The sequence below is a fragment of the Haliotis rufescens genome, unplaced genomic scaffold (assembly GCF_023055435.1).
Source record: "Haliotis rufescens isolate VD_foot unplaced genomic scaffold, xgHalRufe1.0.p SCAF_12, whole genome shotgun sequence".
Lineage (NCBI taxonomy): Eukaryota > Metazoa > Mollusca > Gastropoda > Lepetellida > Haliotidae > Haliotis > Haliotis rufescens.
Genome location: NW_025963802.1, coordinates 10,813,244 through 10,840,790, shown reverse-complemented (window position 1 = coordinate 10,840,790; position 27,547 = coordinate 10,813,244). Strand labels below are relative to the sequence as shown.

General features: G+C 38.5%; 1 protein-coding gene across 1 annotated transcript; it reads right to left on the bottom strand.

The window, feature by feature from the left end:
• Positions 1–2,826: 2,826 nt before the first annotated feature.
• Positions 2,827–5,990, bottom strand: LOC124119572 (5'-3' exoribonuclease 2-like). The gene is made up of 2 exons (XM_046482123.2): positions 4,566–5,990; positions 2,827–2,979 (listed from the first exon to the last, which is right to left on the bottom strand). Coding segments are annotated over exons 1-2 (387 nt in total). The 5' UTR covers positions 4,951–5,990; the 3' UTR covers positions 2,827–2,977.
• Positions 5,991–27,547: the final 21,557 nt, after the last annotated feature.

The window sequence follows — 27,547 nt, the reverse complement described above, 5'->3', positions numbered from 1 at the left end:
ATTAAATAATCCTCTTCGTTTTTAGTAAGGCATTGAGAATGTGAATATCTTTTAAGATTAAGTAATACAGATTTTTCCGAACTGTCTGAAAGTTTTCTGTAACAAGATTCATCTTTTAACATATCCATTGAGAGTTTTTTGTAATAATTACTGTCCATAAATATCATAGCGCCTCCCTTATCAGCTTCTTTAATAACAATTGACTCGTTTATATATATATGTGCCTCTATCAGTGTGTATGAAAATCAAACTGAGATCTAATTTTATCACATTCATTTACAAACACATTATAACACACCATTTGACATTTGTTGACTCGCATAGTGCCCTTGGCAACAAAAAGTGATTCTGAAAAGAGATACAAGAAAATTCAGTTAAATAATGAATGAAACATTAAATCAACGCATTTAATTGAATGTTTTTCACGTAAAAATAATTTATTTGTCTGATGATCCTATTGCGAAGCATGTCAAGTCTCATGATGAAAGCAAGGCATTCCACTGTTTTTCTTAAAAGAGCCAAGGATGTGGGACATAATCTCAACGTCAATGTTGATTTTGCTGATAGTTCTGCATTGCTGGACGGTACAGAAATGAGTGTCAACCAAGCGAAGTGCCATATCAAAACGGTCCAGACTCAGTTTTTTTAGGGAGTGGCTATCTGAACGACCACTGCATCGAGTTTATGTGCATTGGCTGAGAAGGAAAGCAGCACTGCAGAGCCCTTCGGTTGGATGAAGTCAATCGGCTAGCCTGGAAAGTGAAACAGAAGGCTTTCTGTTTGCTGCTCAGGACCATATGAAATGTAGACTATGCCATGCTTATGGTTTTGAAGCAGAGGTCTCACGGTACGACCCAGAATATATAGAGGGCGTCATGGAATATGACAAATATATAATTCTTTGGAATAGGCCCGTATATAGACCTGTCCAAGTCAATAACCTGATCTTGTCCTTTTTCGTAAATCCATTGAAATCATTGAATTTTCTGTCCTTTTTTACACTAATGCGATTGACAAGATTCGGGAAAAACGTGGCAAATATGCAGACCTGACATCTTTAGAACCAAGTTGTCCGACTCCCCATTGTTCTCGGTGCTTTAGATTTGGTACCTCCCAATCTGTTGACTGACATTGGAAGAGTACCCGGGTTTGCTGTCAGGAATATAGCCCTTTTGACAATCTGGGTAATGCAGAAGGCTGCAGTGTTGAGGAGTCTTCACATTCTCCGAAAAGTTCTGGGTTGGATCGACTAGCGCTTCTTGTGAGAAGTTCAATTAGCTGTCTGGGTGCAGAGGGGGCAAGGGCCCTGAACTGATGATGAGCCTCACCAGCCTGTGCCAGGATCACCCAAACAGGATCACCATAAAAAATGTCATTGAAAATATTTTCTTGACCATCATGGAATATAAATTGGCGTTTGAGTGAATGAGTGAATATGGTTTTACGCCGCTTTTAGCAATATTCAAGCAATATCACGGCGGAGGACACCAGAAATGGGCTTCACACATTGTACCCATGTCGGGAATCGAACCCGGGTCTTCGGCGTGACGAGCGAACGCTTTCACCACTAGGCTACCCGACCGCAACAATTGGCGTTTGATTTGTGTCCATGTACATTGTTAAATAAGGAACGTTAAATGATATTCCTACGAATGTAGAATGTGCATTACTGTTGTCTGTGCAGATTCCAGGGACCTACACATTGTCAGAGTATACAGGCTCAATATATTGTTCAAAGTATTTGGTTTAAACATATTTTTATTCTCGAAGAATATGGATCGGCGTATATGAATACCGCTCATGAGCATTCAAATTACTACATCCAAGTGCAGCATTATCTTGGACCTGAATTAAAATCAAAGTATATGTCCAAAGTATTACATGAGAGTCACCTATTTGCTTTGTTTCTTATATTATACATGTACATGGTGCATGAGATTAAATGTTCAAGTATTTTGTAAACCTCACAGAGGAAGCATTGCTGAATTGTATGTTGCGAATAACTTCCTGTTACGTATTGAAGTCGAGTCGAGTCGCGTCATTGCATGTTTTCATTGTATGTTAGATTTTTTTTTTAATGGTGTCTATTTTCTGAATCGTGAATTCCGAGTGAACACCGTCTAACTGGTAATGGCCCTTGTGACTACGGCAACAAAAAAATCTAAAATGTTGATGATGAATTAAGCGATTATGTTAATTGATACGCAAAACTATGATAGCATCAATATAACACTTACTGTTCGTCTTGTTCTCGTACAGATACGTAACATTCTCGTATTTGCTGCAGCTTCCCTTATTGATCCACATGGTCAGAATAGGTCTTCAGGAACACATGCTTGCCGTAAAAGGTGACAATGCTTGTCGTAGAAGGCGACTAACGGGATCGGGTGGACAGGCTCGCTGACTTGGTTGATGCATGTCATCGATCCCAATTGCGTGGATCGATGCTCATGATATTAATGACTGGATTATCTGGTCCAGACTCGATTATTTACTGACCGCCGTCATATAGCTGGAATATTGCTGAGTGCGGCGGTAAACAACCAACCAACCAACCAACCAACATGGAGCGCGAACCTATACAGCAACTGAGCGCTACAGCACATCGGGGGAACGCGAAAAGTATTGTGAGGGAACGCGGAACTTTCGCGTGTGAACACTAATATATTGTTTTACCATTTCAGATAGGAGCTTCCGAGCATGTCTCCAATCGTAAGTGTATATAGTAAGTACTCTATATCTCTGATAGAGTCGGGTCCTACCTTTATCAAACCTCATGCAACCAAATGCATAAGTAAGAAAGGAGCTTCTGGTTGTGGTTGGCATTATCTCTGGTGGGGTATCAGAATCACGATAAAGGAAAACAAAACGAAGTACTGATTTTATCATATTTACTTAGTTTGTCACCCATTGACCCTGAATAATTAATGATGATTCGTACAGCTTGACCATGCCAACGTGTAGTTCCTCGGAAACATTCTGAAAATAGATACAAATTTATTATTATTATGTTTCAGCTAAATGTTGAATAAAACATCAAATCGACATTTTCAAGCAAAAGGATACACATACGTAAATGTAGACAATGTTGATTCTGTTGCAGAATATACACAGACTGTACGGTGTACATTTTTTATGATTTTATTTCTTTTTGGAGTACACAAACAATATGTTTACAGAATATAGTTCACATGCAGTCTTAAATACATACAAGTTACAAAGTATATCTATAGATGATAACAAACAAAAACTATTCCAGTGTCATATTGTTGGATTGTGCAAGTTCGTGGTTTTAAACGAATAGGTGGTGACAGAGGGACCAAAATGTCATGAACTGTGTGTATTTACATTGTGAATATGATATATTTCTGTCGATGTAATTAATATGAATCGGTTATTTCTTGTTTGATGTGTGGGAAATTTGGTATGGAGCCGGAAATGTTTGATTTGAATATGTTTTGCTTTGTTTCAGTTATAATATGATATAAAATATGATTTAAAATAAAATTGTCAATTTTGAAAATTCTAGTTCTATTCCAGTTTTGTCTTTGATCCATTTTGTAAGGTTGTTCTAGATATGTTTTACAATTTTGCACTCAAAGAGCATGTGCACTAAGGTTTGTTTTTCTCGTTTACAAAAATCCCATTTTGTACAGTTACCTCTTCTGTTGGTATAAGTCTATGAATAATACTGTATTGGAACCATTTTTGTTTTGAGGAAACATTATATCTGTGGGGGCTACGATTAATCGTTTGTCAATCTTTTCCCGTCATGTTAAGGCCAAGATCTTGTTCCCATCTTTGAATGTATTTTTGGGATATCATATTGTTGGATAGTTTATTTAAGATATCAGAAACTACCCTACATCCCCCCTCTCCACTAAGTTTTCAAGGAAATATGGTATTAAGGGCAGATGTAACTTAGATGTTAGGGCTATACTCTTACGCTTTAGATATTGTTTTATTGCTAGGATAAGACTAGAATATTCCAGAAAATGTGTTACAGTCGTATACATGTTTAAGGTCTAAAAGAATTAGAAAATTTTCGTTCTCGTCTATCAAATCATTTACAAGATTAATGCCTTTTCCCTAGTAATGTTTATAGTATACCGGAGTGTTCCCTATTCTTATATTCGTATTTTGCCATAAAGGTTGTGGTAATATATCTTTTTCCTCTTTGATAGAATTTCCTTTTTTTTCTATTAAGTTTCCCCATGCACACAGAACATCTTTCCAAAAAGCATTGGTCCTATCATTAATAACCTTTTCCGAAATATAGAATTGGCATTTTTGCAGAAAATCAATTTGTGTTGGAGTTATATTATTAATCAAAAGAGCTAACATATGCTGACTGTCATAAAACATGTGTGAGCTCCCCATCGTACTAAGATTTCCTGGGTCGATTCTCCTGTTTTGGATCACTAGTTTTGTAACACTATTATACTATCAATCAACAACGTCCCAAGGAGGACACATATGTATCTCCGTACATTTGTAACCAAAAGTTTTTGACTGTGGAGATATGACAAAACAAGAGAGACATTTGTGCAAATGAGTATACTTACAACTATACACAGTTATATCATTCATCGTAGGTCGTTGGTGATAATGTGTTGAGCGTCCGCCATACTGACGACCACGTGCGCCTCTCATCGTGTTATATCTGACGTAGTCACTCTCGCCGTTGCCGTAGCTGTTGTAGTCACCATTGCCATAAAGGTTGCTGTAGCCATAGCCATTACCGTAGCCGTTGCCATAGTCGTAATTGCCCAATATACTGTCGTAGTTATTGTCGTAATCGCCTTCGTAGTTCTTTTCGTACATATTGTAGGGGTAGTAACCGTTGGCGTAGCTTTGAACACGTCTTCTTCGCCTGAAGCTTGACCTTCTGAACGCTGCTTCTGCAGCAACAGTGACAACAAGGAGAAGGACGAGGTGTTTAAGATACATCGTTAAGGATACTGAAACAGAAGATAAAGAAGACGACGAGGATATTTTAGAAAATACTGAAACAAAGAATTAAGTAACTGAAAATGAACATGTTTGTGTAGAACTTATTTGACGTTAACATCGTTTCAAGTATAATAAGTATTAAACAGACGACGTTTCAGTACTATCTTTGTTCAAAAGGAATATTTAACACACACAATATTTTTGACTATTTTGGCAACCATCATACATGTTTAAAAATTTCCTTCTGTAAGAACTTATTTATTTCATTTAAAAAATGGGAGCAATTTACTTTATATATAGTTGTTAAAACTCTGAACGTCAATCCATGACAATCTTAGTATCCTGCTGGTAATGCGAGACGTCACGGCTATGTCACACAACCGTATTGACTATGCATACGATACCCGTTGGGATTCCGGGACAGAATAGGTTTCTGGTACCTTCGTTGGGGAACGGGGAACAACAGGTACTCAATTCTTAAGGAAGAGAGGCAGACTAATATTGGTAGACTGTTTACAATACGTGGCCTGGCCGACTGAATGTAATCGTGTCCAGAAGGTGTAGATCTACTGGTTTGCTCAGATTGGATTATGTACGATTATATGTTTTTAGTAAAAAAAAGAGAGAACAGGTGATATGAACGGTTTATACCCTCGAGGCAGACATTTGGTAAAAGGGTAGATTTGGTAAGACGGCCTCAGGTGAAACTGACTAACAAGGCAATTACATACGGATTATGGTAACAAAGGACCCAACCAATTGAAACTTGTGTTAAAAAACAACCTCCCACTTCATGCTCGGCTGTGAAAGAACATAATCATTGGCAATCATATGGAGAAGATATCTGATCATCTCTTATGTCACAACAAACACGATTCTACACCAAAGAAGCATTTACTCGTTTGTTATATTTCAACATACATCATAATGAAAGATATGTATAAGGGTGATGTGTGCATTTAATTTGGCATGACTCAATTAACCATCAGCTGATTAATCCAATCAAGTAATGATTACCTTACGAGTATCTCACCTGACATCGTGAGCTCGGCCACAACTGTAAAAACACTTACTTTATTGTAACAACACCATTCACATCAAAGAAATACCGCAAGTCGGCCTGAGATGTATTCTGAAACCCAAAGGTCTGCCTCGCGTGTAGACACCGATATGACCTCCGTGATATATTCCGAGCATTTGCTGTATAAATCTATTCGTTGACTTTTTCAAAGGCATTTGACTCTGTACAACGGCATACGTTATGGTAACTTATGTAATCCCATGGTCTTAGTTGTAAGATGAGCAAACTTCTATGTAATATTTATGAAAATGTAAAAGTATGTGTCAGAAATATCCGGGAATTGACGGAAATGTTTGATAGTGAACTTGGAATGAGACAAGGCTGCATACTAAATTAACGAATTAGAAAAAATACTGTGTTGAATGGAAATTAACTGTAAACAAAGATAAAACGAAGATAAATTCACATCTCTGTTAAACAACTGTAAGTACTTACTTTTACAAAATGTATCTATGTACATTTATCATGCAATGCGCAATAGAAAAAATATTATGTTATAGACACTACTGCTCTGAATGTACAAATCATAAATGTACTTTAGGCCTGTGGCCTCCCCAGTACTGAAATAAAGAAATTGAATATCCTGTATTTATGCTTATAATGAACTACGCTTATAACAAACTAAACTTTGTGGTCGTTATAACCGTAGTTTACTGAGGTTCGAGTATTGCTGACTGTTGTGTTGTACAACATTCACTCTACCACTCGTTCATGTATGCGCGTACATGCATAATAATTATACTTATTGCTTACACTTTACCATTGCACCCCCCACGATAAGTAGTTATGGCAGTGATTTCAAAGACTAAATGTGAAGTAGAAATCGTACTAAAATAATGGCTTTATAATAAGAACTAATTTGGTGAGTTACATGTAGTCTCTACACGTGGATCTTATATGTCTGCCTGACATCAGCCGTGGGGAATAAAGCGACAAAACCCTTTCCACATACAATAAAAATATCTGCATAAAGCAGAGTCGATTGTACTATTCCGACTATATCATTAGCATGTGTTTATGAATCACTATCAAATAGTAATTATACCAAGAACGACAAAAAGAATTCGAAATCTGGTGTTATGAATTAAAAGGCTTAAGAACACCAGGATTTAACATTTGTTTAAAGTGAGTGAGTGAGTGAGTTTGATTTTACGCCGCTTTTAGCAATATTCCAGCAATATCACGGCGGTGTTTGAAGTGATATGCCAACAGGAATTAAACAGGTCTTTGGTATGAACACCCAATGCCATTTAGAAAGTGGTCAAATGTCACAAATGTTACATAGGTCTTGGGTAGTTTAGATGAAACTTTCGGAATAATTAGATATATTCGTCCAGATCGTAAAGCAGAACAAACACCAGAGTTTAATAATTGCGATGGCAAAATTGACAACATTCTCTTGGTACAAAACATTATGGTTCTCGCATACATATCTTATATATCAAGAACTCGCATTTGTTTTTAAATCCCCGAGCTTTGAGCTATGTATAAATAGAGAGGTACGACTGGGAAATTTAATGTGTACTGAAAGGAAATACAGCAGGTTTCATAAGGCGAAAAACAAAGGAGCGTTTGTTATTGGAATTACAAAACATGGAAAATGTACTTACTTCAGCCAGAGAAAACTGTCACAATAGACGGTCCTTGAGTGCTTGCTTTTGTACTCTACAGTGATGCAGAGAATGTAGCTATGACACTGGAAGGCTAACGTAATGTTAACCAATTTTATGTAATGTCATCAATGGAAACCATTAATTTTCAAGGGCATCTATATCTATGTATATATGTAAATAGTAGCGGATGACTTCCCTTTGATTGACACTATTACCGTCGCTGTCGTTTACTCTCCAATGAACGTCAGTGTGCCACGTGATGCTGATTACGTAATCAGTTAAACGGAGAGCTACAGAACTACTTTATTCAAGAACGTCAAATAGGATTTCTTTACATTGCATACATCCATCCAAAATTTAAGTTATCTCATTTCTTCAAATACATGGTAGTCTTTAACATTGAAATATATATACATATATGTGACCAACCCTGAGATAATGGACAATTTGACTTTTTATTATATCTTAAAACTACAGCATCTTAGGACCACAAACATTCAATTCATAAGCTTCAATTAATATTTCTTACATTTTCAGACATATAACTGTCTATGTAATGATTGCAGTTTTTAGATACGAGTATAATGGAATAATGGTTTAATTACATTACGAAAAAACAAGATATGTTTGTACAGTTCGCATACATGGCGATTTATACGGAAGTAAGTTGACGTCAAACGTCTTTCTTTATAACGCATGCTTGCCGTAAAAGGCGACTATGCTTGTCGTAAGAGGCAAATAACGGGATTGGGTAGTCAGGCTCGCTGACTTGGTTGATGCATGTCATCGTATCCCAATTACGTAGAAGGATGCTCATGATGCCATTCACTTGATTGTCTGGTCCAGACTCGATACTTTACATACAGCTGGAATATGATTGAGTGCGGCGGTAGGCAATAAACAAACAATACCAACATCGGAACCAATAGCGATCGCTGGTCAGGACGATGACATTGCTGTAAAGAGTGAGTGAGTGAGTTGGGTTTCACGCTGCTTTTAACAGTATTCCAGTTATATCACGGCGTGTCAGCTTAATGTGGGAGGAAAGCCCGACGTGATGTAGGTCTCAGACGTTTACCACTTCGGTGAAACCCACGAGCATGGGTATGGTGCTGACAAACCTAGAAACATAATCGGGGCGAACCGGGATTCGAACCCACGATCGTAGGTTTCTGGCGTGCCCGAATCGTGGCGCCTTAGACGACTGGGCCACCCGTGCGCCCTTGCTGAAGAAAATGTTGTGAGGATTTTAACAAGGACGTTACCGGAATCAAATCACATATGCGTCATGAACCCAGCTCTGTGTCCTGAAATATGCTACCGGGGCATTGAGGATGAATGGGGAGGGATATCTGACCACAACGATTTTAAGATCCCTCGAAATTCCATATTAACCAGAACCAGCGTTGAGAAGCTATTATAAATTAAGGCAGTGCCAGTCATAACATCAATCAGACCTTTCTGTTCCGACAGATAATCGAAACCTATTGTTTTATATTTATGTAGATCGACTATAGCAATGCCAAGACACGACTGTGAGATTCTATGTGTGCTATAAGGAAATCCAGCGGGTTTAAGAACTTTAACATGCTTACTCTAGCAAACTATCGATTATCACACCAGATAGTTACGAGTTCTGGAACGTTGCCTTGATACTCTACAGTGATACTGAGAATATTATGAGGATTTTGTACCCTAATAACATGTTAGCTCATTTTATAAAAATACAATTAACGGAAAGCATTGATTTAGATAGGCACGTATACATATCAATATTGACAGTAGCTGGTGACATCCCTTTGAGATGCAGAGATACTTTATAAAACACTGTGAAAAAGAATATCTTAAAATTGCAAACATTCTGGCTTAACAATGAATAATGTTTTTAAATACTTATAATTTCATCATTATATTACAATTTTCGAACTCTGCTCTATGCGTAGAGCATGTTTACTAACATTGGAACCTTGGCGAAAGACGATAATGCAGAAAATGAGTATTATATTGATTTTGACAGTGTCGTTAAAGAAATCATCGCACATATGCTTCATGGATATCTGTGCATCATCCAAAATATCCTACCGGGGCACTGAAGATGAATTAGCAATTTCTGACCACGATAAATTACCATCCCTCAAAATTCCATGTCAGCCGGAACTAGCTTTCAGAAGCGATTCAAAGTTACTACTGAGGAAGAGTTGTCACATCAGTGAGAATCAACGAAGAAATATTAAAACTGGGGGATCATAATTCTTCAAGGTAATACAGATTCATAATCCTTTAAATAAAAATACTCGCTGGGCAAAAGTCACGGTTTTACTGTGAGACTAAGTCAATAGATTCGGTATTAAAACCTGACCAAGTTCTAAGACTACCACAAAACCACTTTGAAAAACATTCGTGATGCCACTAACCGTTATCTATCTGACATCGGTAGACTGTTTATCATTATCCACAATTGTTTAAAAATGCAAATCAGGCTGAACCTGAGGAAGTTTGTGTATATCCCCAATGTTATTCACTGCCTGTATCTACGACAGTGAACACAGTTTTACAGTTGAACACATCTGTTCCCATGTTATTATTACATCTAGTCGTGATTTTTATTTGAGCGTTGTATATGTTTTGGTGAGTGAGTGTTTCGCCGCTTTGAACACTGTTTTAGTTCTATCATAGCGTGTCAGATTACGACTTTTGTAAAACAAAAAGTGCAAGGGTATGTGCTGACAAATCTCGAAGCATAATCAGGGACTCGAACCAACTACAATAGGTTTCTAGCACGCCTAAGGATACATACTGTATTTAAATATACAATCTCCACACAATTTTGCACGTATCGACGTCACTTAGTATTAATATGCCATTATTGTGTAACAAGTAAGTGTGTTCCACCTCAAAGTGGACTCAAATAGATGCCCATTTACATTTAGTTCTAGACCACAGGATTGTCAACATGTATATAAAAGTGAGTGAGTGAGTGAGTGAGTGGTTTTACGTCGCTTATACCAACAGAATTCGAACCATCGGCTTTACTGTCGAACACTTTAACTAATAAACACCTTCATCACCACTATGGTTAGCAAATCAATGTCACTCACAAACACTTTTAATTGTAATAAAAGGTCACTATATATATATTTTCAAATATTGATAAGAACTAGTTGTCCATTTTGTAAAATGCATTGAATATGATTATGTAAATAATAGAAAAAGCACAAGTACATTGTACATTTTAAACTTGTTGATTTGTTTATTGAGATAGACCAGCAAACCAACAAGTTTGTAATCTGTTCATGGTGCGTGTATAAGTTTCACGTTCACAAACAACATGATGATTCACATTGAATAACAGGTGCGCTTGTAAGTTTCACGTTCACAAACAACATGATAATTCACATTAAATAACTTGCATTTACACTAAAGTGTCCGAAGATGATGCAGTGTTATGGTATTTCAGATCTGTCCACATCTTCTTCTTACACATATCTGTCCACATGTCGTGTTGAAAGTTACGGCATATTGTATCACCTGATCGTCACCTCCTGTCTGTTTAATTGCAATCAGCATATGGTGTCTTATATTATGCATTGTACATTTGATTAATGATTTCGTGAATATCGCACATCACCAGGCAGGTATCAGGAGTTGGTCTACAGAACAGGCATTGTCTGCTGTCGTATCTTCAAGTACAGTCCGAGCTACAGGTAGGCTTCAGGTACGCTATTTCACCACTGTGTCTGTTTCCAAAACCATATGTCAGCGTTGTATATAACACATACCTGTACACGTATATTGTAATATGGATAACGGTATTGTTGCAATCCTATTGTTCTTTGCAAGTGGCCCTTGTGGTATTGCACAAAGTCATATCACAGAAAATAACACCAGGTGAGACAAGGCATCGCTGATACACTGAATTGAAGTGCCACACTTCTAATATATTTATAGAAAAGTTGTGGACTTGTTCAGTAAACATTGGAATAGTTAAGAATACTGGCTTTCAGAGGTTTGTTAGCACCATACCCGTAGTCGTGGGTTTCACCGAAGTGGTAAATGTCCGACACCTGCATCACTTCTCTGTTTCCTCCCACATTAGTGAGTAAGTGAGTGAGTATGGTTTTACGCCGCTTTTAGCAATATTCCAGCAATATCACGGCGGGGGACACCAGAAATGGGCTTCACACATTGTACCCATGTCGGGAATCGAACATGGGTCTTCGGCGTGACGAGCGAACGCTTTAACCACTAGGCTACCCGACCGCCCCTACTCCCACATTAAGCTGACGTGCCGTGATATAACTGAAAGACTGTTCAAAACGGCGCGAAACCCAACTCACTTTTTGGATTCACTAGAATGTGTGAAAATTGCCGGTGAAAGATTACGTTCACGTTCATATTCAGACCGATGGAACACTTTAATGTATAAGAGAGGCGTGTTTTATACGGGTGTTGCTGAAACTAAAATATGATAGAGATATACATGATCCAGTAACGTTTGCCTTTGAGTGAATGAGGGAGTTGGGTTGCACGTTGCTGTGCTATGTCAGTTTTATCACAACGTATCAGCATGGTGTGGGAGGAAATTCCGAAGTGATGCAGAGCTTCGACGTTCACCACTTTGGTGAAACCCACTAGCACAAACCTATACACATAATCAGAGCGAACCGGGAATCGACCTCTTGGTAACAGGTTTCAGTCACCCCTATGAACTCTGTACAGCGAATTGTGGTGCTGAGACGACCCCGCCTCCCTTGCACTACACCTTTTTACTAACGACAAAACGTCTTGGACCTGCAGCTGGTTTTGTGGAATGGATTTTCAACCAAAAACAAACCCGAACGGCTCAAATTCTGCCAGATTCCTCCATTAAGTGTGATTCGAAGGTCCGGGTGGATTTTGTTTGACAATACCTTATCATACTGTCCGTAGCGCTGAAAGGATGACACGCGTCAGCAAGTAGTGACAGGTAGTGTGGGTTTAGAGTCGACATGTCACTGTGTTAATATTCTCTTATACACACTATTGATTAACCGACAGAAAGGAAATTTTGTAAAATGTCTTAGTTTGCATTGACAATGCACATATATGTAACACATTCACCAAGCGTTGTAAATGTACACATCCTTGGTGATGTGACATCCGTGGTTTTCACCTTGTATAAAGTCTGAGGTCGAGAACTGGAGAACCGTACCTAGTGATCTCCTCTCATTCCTTGTCACGCAGATAGTGGAAGGTCCGGAGTTCGATCCCTGGCCGCATCATACCAAAAGACGTTAAAGGAAGGTACTTGTTGTTACCCTGTCTGGCGCTCGGCATTAAGGGGCTAAAACAAGGACTGGTCGGCTCGGAGTCGGTATACTGTGTCTAAGTGGGGTATTCATGTTAAACTGGGGCATGGTATCTCAGTGAGCTAGTACTATAAATCGGCATCAGTCGAGATTAGTACCAGCAGACACACACACACATACACGCGCATGTCGCTATATAAGTGCACTAATCTTGGACGCGACGTTAAACCCCATTTCACCTCACAATCTCAGCACCTCACCACCTCAAGGTGTTAATGAATATAACGTCACCATGATAATGATGCATATCTTTTTAATGATTATACTTCATTTATTTCTCAGGTAATTTGAGACTTTAATGCAATTAATGTTTAACATTTGAATATATATGTCCTATCAAGGTATCCTTCACAGTCATGCATCTGAAGCACGTCTTCCTCCTCCTTGTCGTCACTGTCGCCATCACTAGTGCAATGAGAACGACCAGTCACAGGAACAAACATCCATATGGTCGCTACGGCTACGACGTCGACACCCCTGACTTCCCGGACTTCAACTACAACATGTACATGTACATGCTGGGACGAGGTGGTCGACGTGGAGGACGCAGGTCACAGAACATTTACAACAAATTTGCCAAGCTCGCAAGGCTTGAAGCTTTGGACTTGATCTAAGGTAGGGTTGATTATGAAGTGCATTCTTGTGCTATTTACTATGTGATTGTGTGCTTAGTGTGTAATACTGAACACGATGCAACTGAATTTATTGTATAACAAGTGAAGTCAAACATGAATCTTCACAATTGTGGAAACCAGTGCTTGTATTTTGTTCCAATGGCTGTTCAAATATGCTTGAGTTTTAACATCTACCACAATTTGATAAGATAACAAACCGTGTAATTATCACCTGTCAATCGCCACAAAAATGTTTTAGAGAAGTAGGCCATTATCCGTATTTGTTATGGTCGATGCTTGTTAGGATAATTTTAGATGGCACTGAACCCTGAAACATGTGGATATATTGTGTCCCTATACACGTTATACGCCGATATTTGTATCATCGTTGCATGATATGTTCCGTTTTACATATTCGTACTTTTCATTAAGGGTTTATTTTCATTTTTTTCAGAAATGGTCTGTTGACGAGACAATTGTTGAAAAGGAAACCCTTTATTATTAATTAAATTATTTATTTATTTGTTTATTAACATGAAAATAAAATGAATGATTCCACATATATACAGTGTTATCTGTTGACAGAAACTGTGACCAAACAAATTAGAACTACCAGTCACGGGAAGAGATTCCAATATGGTCACTACAGCTGCGACGTAAACACCCCTAACTGCTCCGACTTCGACAACATGATTGGACGAGGTGGCTGACGTGGAGGACGTAGCCCACACGCTGACATATTACAAAATGGCATTAGCATGGTATTGTAAATAGGCGTTTCTGGGTTAAATGCTCAATATCCAACCATATCTTCTCTGACATTTCACATACAAGAAGCTACGAAACAAACAAGGGGATGCTGAACTTTGCGTATAATCTTGGAATAATATCATATGTGATCTGAGTGAGTGATTTGGGTGATTTTAACAGTATTCCAGTTATATCACGACGTGTCAGCTTAATGTGAGAGGAAAGCCCGAAGTGATGCAGGTCTTAGCCGTTTACCACTTCGGTGAAACCCACGAGCACGGGTATGGCGCTGACAAACCTAGAAACATAATCGGGGCGAACCGGGGTTCGAACCCACAATCATAGGTTTCTGGCGTGCCCAAGGGACGCAACTGCACAGCGAATAGCGGCGCCTAAAACGACTGGGCCACCCGTGCCCCCTATGTGATCTGAAAATATGATACAAGAAAACGTAGTGAGTGAATGAGTTGGATTTCCGCCGCATCAAACATTTTTTTCAAAATGGGATTCCAACCCACGACCATAGGCTTCAGTTATGTCATTTTGCACAGCGAGTGCGACGCCTTAGGCGGCCTGGTCTGCCTGCCCCAGCATGCGTAATATCATAACGGATTGAAACATTGAGTGTTATAACTTCCAAACTTTAGACCCGTGAAGATCCGGGGGAGAATAGGTCTTCAACAAACCATACTTGCCCTAAAGGGCGGCTATGCTTGTCGTAAGAGGCGACTAACGGGATCGAATGGTCATGCTCGCTGACTTGGTTGAAGCATGTCATCGATCCCAATTGCGTGGATCGATGCTCATGATATCAGTCAATGGATTGTCTGGTCCAGACTCGATTATTTACAGACCGCCGTCATTTAGCTGGAATATTGCGGCGTTAAACAACAAACGTATATTTTTATTAGTAATTCTGAAAGCGATTGTTCAATCATGCTATTGTTCACAAACTGATAAATAAGATGACATCTGTGCTGTTTGTATGGTTATTCATCAATGTAAACCGCCGCGTCCATGTCCAGCTGTGTGAGAGGTTAAAACTATTTTAGCGCAGCATTGTTATTCGCAATGAAAGAAAAGAACGGGCACTGTGTTGCAGTGTGCTCAATTTGGGGACGCTAATATTCGTTACTACCAAGTTCATTCACGGTCTTCTTAATTTACAGATTGGAATACCATGGTTATTCATTGAAATATTTAAACGATGAAGGAAATGCTTTTGTCATAGTGTGTCTCGTTCATGTTATTGTTCTCCACATTTTTCATACTCTTCACAGCCAAGTGATAGAACAGATGCAAAATGTATCATCATCTGCAACAAACCCCGCAGTCTTGTGACCAGTATTTTAAATTCCATCCACTGACATGGACAATGCCAGCTAAGATTAAAACAAAACGGTTCAACAAAGAAAACCAAGATGTACTGCAATGGTATTTGGTGGGTTTCACCCTTCGGGTGTCCCTCCAACATTGAGCTGCAATATTGTTCAAAGCAACGTTAACCCAAATCACTCACTCACTCGGGCTGTATATGTCGATCAATCAAGGACGTCATGAGCGACTCGTCATGCTGAGCTTTGCAAGTCAACAACGTATTACTGATCAGAATCAGAACCAGTTTATTCTCAAAAAACACAAAAGGTGGTACAAGAGCATATTACAATAAATACATATGTATATGTACAAATAGCAGACAAGATGGCAACTAATAACAACGTGTGATTACTAGCATTTTTAATACTAATGGACATATCAACAATGAATCTCGATAAATTCCTTAGATCCTGTGTGTTTGTTGTTGATAAGAGTTTTACAAGTTTTGTAATATTTGGCCATATTTGGTCAGAATAATATGATGATATAAATGTTTGCAATCGTAGTATTGAAATAGATATTCGTTTTGACATTAGAAGATATTTTTCGAGAATCGGAGTGTCCTTTAAATGTTCATAACATAATCCTTTCGAACTAGAATTAACGTCACTTCTCCATTTCTGAAAAGAAACTTCTGTTGTGCAAATTGACGGACTGCTGAATACATAAGGTAATCCAATACTGTCTAATATATCCATAACACATCTAACCCAGCGATTTGTTGATGCAATAGTCTTGCTCCTATTAAGTGACAAATATTGATATAACAGCTGTGAAGGTTTATACACACCAGTTTGCTATGTTAATTTGTGCCAGAAAGATATCATTCGTTTACAAATTATCATTCTTAATGGTAGTCTACCTAATTCGCCATATATCATATAAAGAGGAGTTGAATTTCTTAATCCTGTGATAAGTCTGAGGAATTTGAGGTGTATTCTGTCCATAATTTCTGAACTTTCAAAGCCCCAGATGTCTGAACCATACGTTAATATTGGTAATACAATCGTATCAAAGGCTGATAATACACAGTCCAAAGGTAGATTTAAATTTCTTGATTTTTTTATCAGACAAAACATTGCTTTCGATGCACTTTCACTAAGGGACTTAAGACTTGACACTAGTTTTCTATTCCTGTGAAGTACAATTCCTAAATACGTTTATGTGTCGACAATATCCAGGGTTTTATCAGAATAGTGAAATTTATGTTTCGAATTTTTCGATGGGCCACCACAATCACAATTGTTGTTTTATTTATATTTACATGTAACTTCCACTCTTCACAACATTCATTAAAAGAGTCTAAGGCTTTTTGTAAACCTTCTGTTGATTCATCAAATAATACAGCATCATAAGCATACAATAAAATTATAAATTGGAGCCATACATGTATGTCTTTATCTTCATCGTAGTTGAGATTAACTCCTCCACACCCAGATGAAAGCAAAAAGGTTTCCACGTCATTTATGAAAAGTGAGAATAATAGAGGGGACAAGTTTTCTCCCTGTCTAACACCTATATTACAAGGAAAGTTACCAGACATTTTATCATCACACTGTATCAACGATTTAATACTTTTATACATATCTTGAACGTAAGAAATCTACCTTTGATGCCAACAGTCTGCATTCTCCTCCATAATCCCACCCGCCAAACAGTGTCAAAAGCTTTAGTAAAATCTTTGAAAGCGCAGTAAATAAGTTTTGTTTAGTATTTCTTAATATTTGCATAAGCATATAAATTACAAATATATTGTAAGCAGTTAAGAAACGTTTTCTGAATCCTGCTTGAGCAGGTATTAGAATATTATTTTTATCTAAGAATTTAGTCAAACGGTTGTTTAAAATTCTGGTGAACAGTTTTCCAAAACAACTAAGGATAGTGATAGGCCTGTACGAGTAAGGATCAAGTGGGTCACCTTTTTTCTTGTAAATCGGTTAAATTATTCCCACTAACCAAGATTCTGGAAGTATACCCTTTTCAAATATCAGGTTAAATAGTTCAACAAACAAAGAGTTTAATAAATCAATACTATCAGTCAAATAATCATTGTCTATAAAACCAATACCGAATGCTTTATTTCTCTTTAGTTCTCTTACTGCTATCATAACTTCATCAGATGCGATATCTCCATTTAAAGTTTCACAGTCATATTGAGTATCCATAGTACATTCCTCCATTTCCGGGTCTTCTGAAGTTGTCTTATTTAGCGATTTAAAAAACTGGTAAAATACTTCAACTTCAGGACAATTATAAACATCCTTTTTATCTCCATTTAACATTTTCCAAAACTCTTTGGGAGAGTGTTTGTGTTTTTCTCTTTACATTTTATCTAAGTTATCTTCATGTTGTTTTATATGCTTATCCATACATTTCTTATACGCCTCAGATTCATATTTTAACAGGCGTAATTATAAATAGAATTAAACCTTTTCAAGCGGCGTTTTGCTTTGTAAAAACATTTTCTAGAATTTATACCTTCCTTTCTAAACCATGGTTTGTTCATCTTATATATCTTACCGACACCCTGCCTCCGGGTCATAAAAGGCAGCGCGTGCACAATCTATCAGCACGTGCCCGGCCTCTTCAATAATATCATTTATCAGATGTAGGTCAGCTTGGCCTTGTCTAGCCACATGTGCTTTCCGATTGAGAATGTTTACCTTTTCAGCATTTTGAAGAAACTTGTTAGTTCTATCTACATCATAACGTTGTTCAAAGCAACGTTTACCCAAATCAAACACTCACTCACACATCAGTCGATCAATCAAGGACGTCATGAGCGACTCGTCATGCTGAACTTTGCAAGTCAACAACGTAATACTGACACTGATGATTGCCAGCTATAGTACACATGTACCTACCCCCGAGGGATCTTGAAGCCCGTTCCACCTGTCCTTATCTACAACGCCACATTCTCGGCGTTACTTCTACCAGTGAGTGTCTTTAACGCAATCACTTGTAATTCATACTGTTACCAAACGTGCGACAAGATGTATTGCATGAGATGGCATACAGACAGAATTCAATTTGTTAACATGTCTAGCGCGGCAAAGGGATACTTCACAATCTAAGGAATAAGGAGTGTCCGCTTGAGTTGGGGTCGATAATATGACCTTGTAATTGTATCCATGTTCGGTATTAAAAAGCGAATTACAGTTTTACCATTAGATATCTACATTTGTTATATAATGGGTAGGTTTCTCGGCAATATAAGGCCAACAGATAAAACGATATCCGTTAAGGTCACATGCAGATAAATATGCCAATATTAAAAGTCAGGTAGGTACTAATTTCGTCGCCCTCGTCTATCGGCGATCGCGTCGAGGATTTGGACAAATTCCTGAAAGAATGTTATCATTATCAAGTCTAGGATAAGCGTAGCTGAGGCATTTACAAATTTTGGCAACTTTTGAGACATTATTGCGAAACAGTTCATCAAGGACAGTAGTTTCCAAGATCGGTTTCCATGTCAATCATTGTCAGGCTCTGCGGCTTGTGGTCTTTTCCCAAATTTAAAAGAGTTGAATTTCGTCGAAATATGTCCGCATTTTAAGCTACCATGTTTCATTTTGTGGGTGTTTAGACATATGATTACATTTCGTAACGTTATGACAGGAAAGGAAGACTTAAAACAAACGTAACGTCTCACATCTTTCCTTTGATACATGGCAATCATCCTAGCGGAGGACAGATCGATTGCCGTGAACTCAAGTAGAAAACAGAAGTGTAGGCAATTGTTAAATTGCCTACATGTAGTTACGCCACTGTCTAAAAATAAACTGGAACTATATCACCTGTTGTAGCTGTCCGATTGACTAATCGCTGACCTTGAGACGTAATATATATTAATCCGAACATTCCAGGCAAACTTGCAACGTTTAGGTACCGTTTGTGAGTGTGGAGAATAGTTTTTCGACGACAGAATTTACGAATGTCATTCTATGATAAAGAAGTTATCACGCTCGTGAGTAATTGGATGGTAAATATCCTGTATAAGGAAGAACAATCGGTATTTAGCTCGCCGCCAAGACTCGCCAACTTCTAAGTTCATTCCTAACATAGGATAGTGAACATTCCAAGCCACACTAGCGTGATAGCCTTTCCGTGTACGTGGATACAGGGAGCACGTGGAACAGGGTTATGTACAGTAATCCCCCTTCGAGGAACGGGATGGTGATGGTGTCGACGTCTTGTTTTCATCTCAACATTTGTCCGTATGCTCATGTAAGTGAAACCCAATGGGCACTTCCACAGGTCCTACAGTCTTTTGTATAGATATGCATGAATACTACTCTATGTTTGCTAAGGATCACTACTCACTATATACAAGATTGTGTGCATCTGTTGAAATACCCAAAGACTATATTACGTGAAGACATGTTTAGTGAACAGAAGTCCGCTGTCATGTGCCACACAATGCCAACATGTGACCAATAATCAGATCATCCCTTAATATAAGTGTAACTTAAACGTAAAAAAAAGACGAAAACAGAATTCATTTTCCAAAAAAACAAATCTCAGTAGCGTTGCAAAGGGAAGATTGCCCCACTCTTCAGTAAGAGCATTGCCGACTTCTTGTAGAGTTGCTGGAAGGACACGGTGTCGCGAGGGGGCTACCTGCATCCACATGTGTTCGATAGGGTTGACGTCTAGTGTTCAGGCTGGCCACTCCAAGCGGACAATCCAAAGTAGACCTAATTTATTGATAACAACTTCTTTATTTCCTGTAGATACAGATTCATTTATTTACTCAAAACTCACAGTGGTACAAGAGGACACTATATAATTAACATCAGATACATAAACACAGAACAATTTAAGACATTGTACACATACATTGCATGTGTGAATTAACATCAGGGTGAAGGGTTTTAGAACTCATTCATGAGTAGATACATGTATGTAAATTTACACTAATTTCGCAAGTGTTTAGTGCTGTTGTTAGAAAATAGTCGTACCAAGTTATGGATATTGGGGAACATATAATAATTTTAATTCACATTAAAAAAAATAATGATATTCATCAGCTACTATTAGGGAAGTACATAGTTGGCATGTTCGTTCTTCTCTTGTGCGGTTTTTTCCACCTTCCGGTACTTTCTTAGCTTGTAGTGCTGCAACCTTAACATGTTTACCCCGTGATAAAGTTCTTGTAAAAGATAAACCTAAATATTTGTACGAGGTTACACACTCAAGACTGGAACCATCAAAATTCCATTTCTCATACTTTGATAAAATACCACCTTTTTTAAAAAAACAATGACCTTAGTTTTTTTTCCAGATTAACACACAAATGGTAGGTATCACAAAAATATTTTAGCGTATCAATACATTTCTGAAGACCATATACAGTGTCAGAAAGCAAAACAACATCATTTGCAAATAATAACAAAAATAGTTGAATAAGTTCAGGATGAAGCTGTATGCGTGTTGAACAAGATAATTCTATATCCATTGCCAACTCATTTATAAGCATAGAAAATAATAATGGACTTAAGACGCATCCCTGCCTTAAGCCAAGAGGACAATGCAATTCTTCAGAGAAAATATTATTTGACCTTACACTAGCCTTAACACACTTATATATAGACTTTAAGGAAAGTAAAAACATGGTGGATACACCCTGCTGCATTAATATAGACCACAATTTAGACCGATCAACAAGGTCAAAAGCCTTTTTAAAATCTACAAATAATGCATAAATTTTGCCATGCTTTTTTGCTAAATAACGCTGAATAACTGCCTGTAAAATATAAAAGTTGTCTATTGTACTGTATTCTTTCCGAAAACCTGCTTGGGATTCCACAATTTTATCATATGCACTGGACCAAAAGGATAGCCTGTTATTTAAAATTGAAGTATAAAGTTTACTAAATACACTCAATAAAGTTATTCCTCTATAATTATTGGGTAGGGAGGCATCACCTTTCTTATGTAATGGAATTATTATGCCAGTACACCAAGATTGTCGAAAATTACCTGTGTCAAAAATAATATTAAAGACAAGTTCAATATATGGGACTAAAATATCCTGAGCAGCCACAAAGAACTCTGGTATTATATGAGCCAACCCTGCAGACATTGAACATTTAAGCTGTGAAATTGCTTTTAATATTTCCTCTTGGGAGATAGAGGAATCTAGAATATTCTTAGAGACATCACCAGTTAAGGTATTTACACATGGTTCAACAACGTCATCAAAACACTCATTGTCAACATCACCATCATCTTCATGTGGGCCTGACGATTGGGAATAAACAGAACTATTAAACCAATCATTAAAATGCTCATACCACATACTTGTAGATATAGGTGATATATCATTACTAGATGATGAACAATCTCTCAATATTCTCCAAAATTCTTTAGCATTATTAATGTGTGACAATAATTTAACTCTAATCTTCTCAGCATAAAGTCTCTTTTTGTTCCTAAGAACAGTTGTGTACAAATTACGGGCTGTAATAAAGTTCTGAAGAGATAAATTGTTCCTGAGTCGTCTGAATACTTTCAAAAGTCTATCTCTTTCCATCCTGAAGTAAACACATTCCTTATCATACCAAGGTTGTGACTTCGGTTTTATGAACAGATCCCTTTTCATACAGTCAGCTGCAAAGCATATAGCTGTGGTAAGTTTGTCTGTAGCTGCATCAATATCAGTCATAGCTACGTCAGAGCATGACATTAACATATTTATACCTGGTGACATAAGGTTGTCCCTAAAAGCAGAGAGCTTGTCTTACTTACTTACTTACTTACTTTGGAGATTTAACGTGCGCTTTCCGACTGATGCGTATTTCGCACACGGGCCCGGCCCGGCCATTTAATGTGTTTCCGAAAGGGACGAAAGGGTGGGGGGGGTGGGTGGGGGGGTGTGAACTAAGGGAGCTGGGTATGGTGGATGTTTGTTTGTTTATGTGATTTTGATTTGGTAGATTATTGTGTTTTTAGATGCGTTTTATTAGTTCCGAGATGCGTTTTAGTTCCGTTTTGATTAAGAATACACCTAAGGCCTTGAAATTTTCCAGTTTATTTTGTGGGTTTAGTATTGCTTCTAGAGTGAGAGCCTTGTTTAGATTGAGGGTGGTTTGTAATGCGGTTCGATGTCTTAGGTAGTGTGTGCAGTGGATGAGTGCGTGTTCTGGGGTTTCCAGTTGTTTGCAGTGTGGGCAGTTACCTGTAGTGTTTTTTTTAATTTTATTTAGGTGGTTATTTAGGTTGGTGTGTCCTGTTTTGAGTTTAGTGATTACTCTGTCGATTTTTTTTGATGGATGGAGAATTTTTGGTTTGGTTGGTGGTTTGCTGAGTACTTTTTTTAATTGGCTATTTGAGTTTAGAAATAGGTTATGCCAGTTTTTGGTGATTTTCTGCTTGTTTACACTTTTAATTTCTGATTTTGAGATGGGTAAGTTTAAGCTTATTTCTGGGATTTTAAGGGATAGTTTAGCTGCTTTATCGGCGTTTTCATTACCGTATATTCCTACGTGGCGGTTATCCACAATAAGGTTATTTGTTTGCCTGCCTTAGTTAGGTCGTTGGAGCTTTTAAGTATTTGATTTATTAATTTAGGTCGGTTTTTGGTATTTTTGTTTTGGAGGGCTTGCAGTCCACTTAGGGAGTCGGTAAGTATTAGGATTTTTTAAGTGGTTTTTGGATTCTTGATTATGGAGGGCTGAGGCCATGCCCATTAGTTCTGCCGTGAATATTGATTGGTTGTTTGGGAGTCGGAAGTATTGAGTGGTTTTAGTTGGTTGTGTGGTATGGACTCCGAAACCTGTGTGTTTGGAGGTCGGATCTGAAGATCCGTCCGTGTAAATGTGACACCAATTTGGCCAATTTTCGTGTATGTATGTTAGTGTGGTGGTTTTAGCTATGTTTGGGTCGGTTTGTTTATTTATTTGTCTAGCTAGTGTTGTGTCTATTTTGGGTATTTTAAGTTTAGGGGTGAAGATATTTGATTGTTTGCAGTTTTGTTTACGATTTTTAATTTGGTGTTCATTTAGGTAGTTTGTTATTCTTTGGGATATTGGGGTAAGTAAGGGGTGTTTACGAGCTAGAGCTTGGTTTTTGGGGCTGATGTTTTGGTTTATAAAGTTTTGGATGAGAGGGTTTGATTGGGACGCGGCCCAGAAATTTAAGCTTAGCTGTTCCCAGCGTAGACTTAGTGGTATTTCTCCTGTTAAGGCCTGAAGTGAAGTGTAGGAGGTGCCATGTTGGGTGCGTGTAATTAGTTTGAGAGCCTGATATTGTATTGAGTCAAGTTTTTTTAGATAGAGAGTTGTTTAGGGTGTTGTATATGGCGCAGCCGTAGTCTAGTTTTGATCTAATTAGTGATATGTATACGTAGAGAGAGAAGGGGGTATCTTTGGAGGCTCCCCAGTAAGAGCCAGTTAGGCATCTTAGGGTGTTTAGGTCTTTACTGCATTTAGTTGTTAGGTTTTGGATGTGAGCATCCCAGGTGAGATGTTCATCGAAAATAAGTCCTAAGAATTTGGTTTGTTTTTGAAATTTGATTGTTTGGTTGTTTAGCTGGAGGATTGGGTAGGCAGGTTTCATGTTTTTATGTTTGAATACTACTCCTGTTGTTAAGGGAGAAGCCCAATTTGTCTGCCCATTTTATTAAAGATTTTTGGAGTAAATTTTGGGCCATTTTCATGCTTTTAGTGCGGATCCAGAGGGCTCCATCATCCGCGAATTTTGATGTGTTTACTTTAGGGGGTAGGCCCTCGAATAGATCGTTTATCATTATAATTAAGAGGGTGCTTGTCAGTGTCCCACATATATTTATAACTGGCACTCGCTTTAACCACTAGGCTACCCCAAAGCTGAATAATGGACATGGTACAGAATATATGGTAGGTGGAGGATTAACAGTAACAACAATTGCATACAATGGAGAGGTAAACATGAGTAGGTTAGCTAATTGCAGCAGAAGGATAAACCTGTAACAACATGATGGCCAGAGAACACGTGATGAGGAAGCCAATAAGACAGGAAGATGATAAAACAGGATTAAGTGTACAGGGTTGGGTGATTATTGTTCAGAGTAGGCGGATGGAATAAACAGCCTTGATCTCTGTTGATTGATGGCTTGTGGCGACGAATGTGGACTGCTTCTGTTAGTTTTCTTTTAATGGAGTCCTGGTTGTTGTTGGAGAGGATTTGGGTGTTTTACCAGTTGATGTGCTTGGAGCAGTTGCTGATATGGCCAGATATGGCTGATTTACTGTCTGATTTGATGGTTGAAGTTTTATGCTCTGAGATTACGGTGTTGATGAGCCGGGATGTTTCCCCTACGTAGGATTTCCACAGTTACAGCCAATTTTATAAACTACACTTTTAGGTTCTGCCTTTGGCTCTTAGTATGGTATTGCGGGAATGGGAACTGGTGAAGTAGGTGTCAATGTTGGCTTGATGTTGTGGGAAGCTTATCCTCTGAATGGGCGGGCGATGCGGAAGGGCGCCGATTCAGGTTTAGAGTTTGCAGATCTGCATGTGGGATAGAGTAAAGTGGAGATGACTTTGTCGACGTGTTTGAGTGGATAAATGTTGAAGTGAGTGAAGACTTAGCGGATGTGTTCGATCTCAGGTTTGGGGTCAGCAGAAGAAAGGTTGATGGTTCGATTTGTGAGGGTAAAGGTGATGCAAGTCTTAGTTCTGAGGGGATGGTTGGAGTTGAAGTTGATGTACGGATCGGTGTGGGCGGGCTTCCGGTAGACACTCGTTTGGATTCTGTTGGCTGGGGTTCTGGAGACAAGGATATCTAGGAAAGGTAGTGGTTATTGTTGTCTATTTCAATTGTGAACTGTACTCGGGGTGATGTTGGTTTAGAAGTCGGTTTAGATGTTATAGGGTTGGGTCTTGGTCTTGTTTTATGATGTATCAGCACAAGGGTTGGATGGGTGAGTGGTGAGAGCTTGCTGTTCGAAGAAGGTCATGTAGATTTCAGTTAGTATAGGAGAGAGTGTAGATCCCATGTGTAGGCCGTGTATCTGTTGGTTGTACTCGTCGCCCCAGGTGAAGTAAGTAGAGGAGATGCAGGCGATGGTGATGATAGATTCTCTGTATAGGCTGGTTTCATCATTTGACATCTATTGACATAATAAATAACAACAATGCATTCGTAAAACAATACAATTTGCCACTGCATAGTGTCTTGGAAATAAACAAGTAAATCTGAAAAGAGATACTTAAAAACACATACAAGACCACGCGCGCCTCTCATTATGTTATAGATGAGGTAGTCACTCTTGCCGGTGCTGTAGCTGCTGTCGCAGCCATTGCCGTAACCATAGCTATTACTGTAGCCGTTGCTATAACAATTACCATATCCGTTATGATAGCCGTAGCCGCCGTAGCTATTTTCGTAGATATTGCCGTAGTTATTGTCGTAACTGCTTTCGTCGGAATTGAGCGTTGAACACGTCTCATTCGCCTGTAGCTGGACCTTCTGAACGCAGTTTCTGCAGCAACAGTGACAACAAGGAGGAGGAAGAGATGGTTAAGATGCATTGTTATGGAGAATGAAAGAGAAGACGGTGAGGACATTTTCATAGATACCGTTTCTATTAGTTATTAACAACATTTAATTTATAAAATTTGTTTATAACTTATTTAACACTCATTAGGTTGCAATTAAATTTTTTTTCTCTTTTCCAAATGAATATTAAACAAATGAAATATATTGGAATGTTTTGGAAACCTTATTTAAAACTCTCTTCACGTAGCAACTTATTTATTTCATTAACAATTGGAGCAAATTATTTTTTATATATTTGGTAAAAATGCTTGAACGTCCATCCATGGCAATTCCATCCTGCTGTCAATGAGAGACGTCACGAATTCGTCACACACTTATATTACTTATGCTTGCGATGCTATGGGATTCCGGAAAAGAATAATTTTCTGGTACCTACGTTGGGGAACTGGGAACAATAGGCCCAAGTCTTCAATTCTTGTTAGTTTGTTTGTATTTTAGCGCCACACTCGGCACTATCCCAGCAATATGACACCGGTCTTTAAATAATCGAGTCTGGACCAGACCATTCGTGAATTGACATCATAAGCATCGATCTACGCAATAGGGATACAGTGACATGCTGAATCAACCAAGAGCCGGACCATCCGACACTGTTAGTCGCCTCTTACGGCAAGCATGGGTTGCTAAAGACAAAGTCTAAACCGGATGTTCACGGGCTACTCAACTCATGAGAAAGAGAGACAGGCTTATGTTGGTTGGTTTACAAATGTTATAATCGTGCCCTGAAGGCGAGGATGTACTGTTTTGCTCAGACTTGATAATGTGAGGTGAGGTGAAATTGGGAGTATTGTCGTGTCATTATTGCACTCCTTTCGACGTGCAAGCACACTGAGATACCATGCCGCAGTTTAACATGAATGCCCCACTCAGACACAGTATATTGACTCCGAGCCGACCAGTCCTTGTTTTAGCCCCTTAATGCCGAGCGCCAGACAGGGTAACAACAAGTACCATCTTTTATCGTCTTTTGGTATGACGCGGCTGGGGATCGAACCCCGGACCTTCCGCTCTCCGGGCGGACGCTCTACCACAAGACCACGAAGGCGGTCGCAATAATCTTGGACCCGACGTTAAACCCATTTCACCTCACCTCCAAAAGGAAAATCAACGGAAGTGACCTCAGTGACCATATTAGTTAACGAAGTTAGGTAAGGGGTTCATTTAGTCAACGCAGTGTACATAAGTGTTTCTTTGTGTATAAGGCGACTACATGTTTAGGGTGAGTGAGTGGCTGATGCTTTTCGCCAGTCAGCAATATTCCAGCTGCG

Excerpts from the sequence above, each read along its gene's own strand:
- LOC124119572 (XM_046482123.2), bottom strand. The coding sequence starts at position 4,950 with ATGTATCTTAAACACCTCGTCCTTCTCCTTGTTGTCACTGTTGCTGCA.